The following is a 1,529-nucleotide window of genomic DNA, read 5'->3' on the forward strand; positions in this document are numbered from 1 at the left end:
GCTCGGCGGCGGTGGCGGCGGAGGAGAACAATGGGAAAGTTCCGATCGATGGAAACAACGGAGAAGAAAGGGCAGTGGTTTGGCCGAAGCTGTTCATAACTCTCTCAAGCAAAGAGAAAGAAGAAGATTTTCTGGCCATGAAGGGTTGCAAGCTTCCTCAGCGACCCAAAAAGAGGGCCAAAATCATCCAAAGAAGCTTACTTGTAAGTTTTATTTTTCCGGTTAAAAATTGCTTTTTTAATGTTATTTTGTTTTGGGGGAAATCGTTAATTTAGAATTTTTTGGGTTTTTTGGTTTGTAAATTTTACCCTTTGATGAGTTGGGTTTTGGATCTTCGCTAATCCATTATCTTTACCTTACCTTATGCTGATTTCCTAAACAAAATGCCTCTTTTGTTATTTTCTTTTGGGGGGGAAAATGGGTGATTGAGATTTTATTTGGGTTTTTTGGGTTTTGAGGTTTTGGATCTTCATTTCGCCATCTTATCTTTACTTTGATGTGTTTGGTTTTGGGTTAAATAAAAGATACAATTTTTTAAGTGTTATTTTGTTTTGTGGGAAAATTGGTAATTGAGATTTTATGGTTATTGGTTTGTTGATTTGGGTTTTGGATCTAAATTAGTTCAGTCTCGTGGTTTTTGTTTTATATTATTCTGATGTGTTTGGTGTAATTGTGGGTTTTGTGCAGTTGGTAAGCCCTGGGGCATGGTTGACTGATATGTGCCAAGAGAGATACGAAGTTAGGGAGAAGAAAAGTAGCAAGAAGGTAAGTGTTTGGTTATTGTTGCTATTTTTGTCAATTGATCTAATCCCATCTTTAGTCTTTTCTTTTTTTAATTTAAAAAAATATTCAAATAAAATTTCATGTATTCGGTTTTGCTGCCAAATGCTTATTTCATAAACCAAACTAAACTTAAAAAAGTAGTAGAATCTTGCCACGGTCCATGGGCTTGATGAATCTTTTCCTTTTATAGAGTTTGACTTTAATTTTTTATGGATGCAGAGACCAAGGGGATTGAAGGCTATGGGAAGCATGGAAAGTGATTCTGAATGAGGATTTGATGAAATCACATTTGGTGAGCTGAAGATGATGCTGATGAAGATATTTTGAGTTTGATTATTCAAGTACTTAATTAAATTTGTGTTTCAAATCCGGAGGGGAGGCATATATTACATAGTTGTTATTTTTGTCCTCCCAAATGTTTTTGTAAACAAGTAATGATCCAATCCCATTAATCAATTAAGAAGAAATTTCATCTCTTTATAACTTTTTCTTATGTTTATATCTTAAGTATGCGGTTTTGTTTTGTTTCTTGTATGTTGTATGGTGTGTCTTGCACTCTTTAATATAAGATCTAGATGATTAGATGATTCTTTTAGTGAAAAGAAATAGACTCTTGGGCAGCTGTGTCCCACAGGACAAATGAATTTGAATAATTTTACTTCTTTTTGTAAATTGTTAAGTACATAAAAATGGTAAAGAGAAAGGAAATTGTTGAGAAAGATAGGTGTCCACATTTGTTAAGAATA

The 1,529-nt window shown here is 33.9% G+C and overlaps 1 protein-coding gene across 2 annotated transcripts; it reads left to right on the forward strand.

Annotated features, from left to right (window-relative positions):
- Positions 3 to 1,268, forward strand: LOC107604968 (the record flags this gene model as incomplete). Of its 2 annotated transcripts, XR_002349198.1 has the most annotated exon segments (4): positions 3 to 203; positions 688 to 765; positions 1,003 to 1,140; positions 1,178 to 1,268. XR_002349198.1 is itself a non-coding variant. In XM_021104800.1 (3 exon segments), coding segments are annotated over 3 exon segments (330 nt in total), but the record flags the coding sequence as incomplete, so codon positions are not given.

The sequence above is a fragment of the Arachis ipaensis genome, chromosome B06, assembly GCF_000816755.2.
Source record: "Arachis ipaensis cultivar K30076 chromosome B06, Araip1.1, whole genome shotgun sequence".
Classification (NCBI taxonomy): Eukaryota; Viridiplantae; Streptophyta; class Magnoliopsida; order Fabales; family Fabaceae; genus Arachis; species Arachis ipaensis.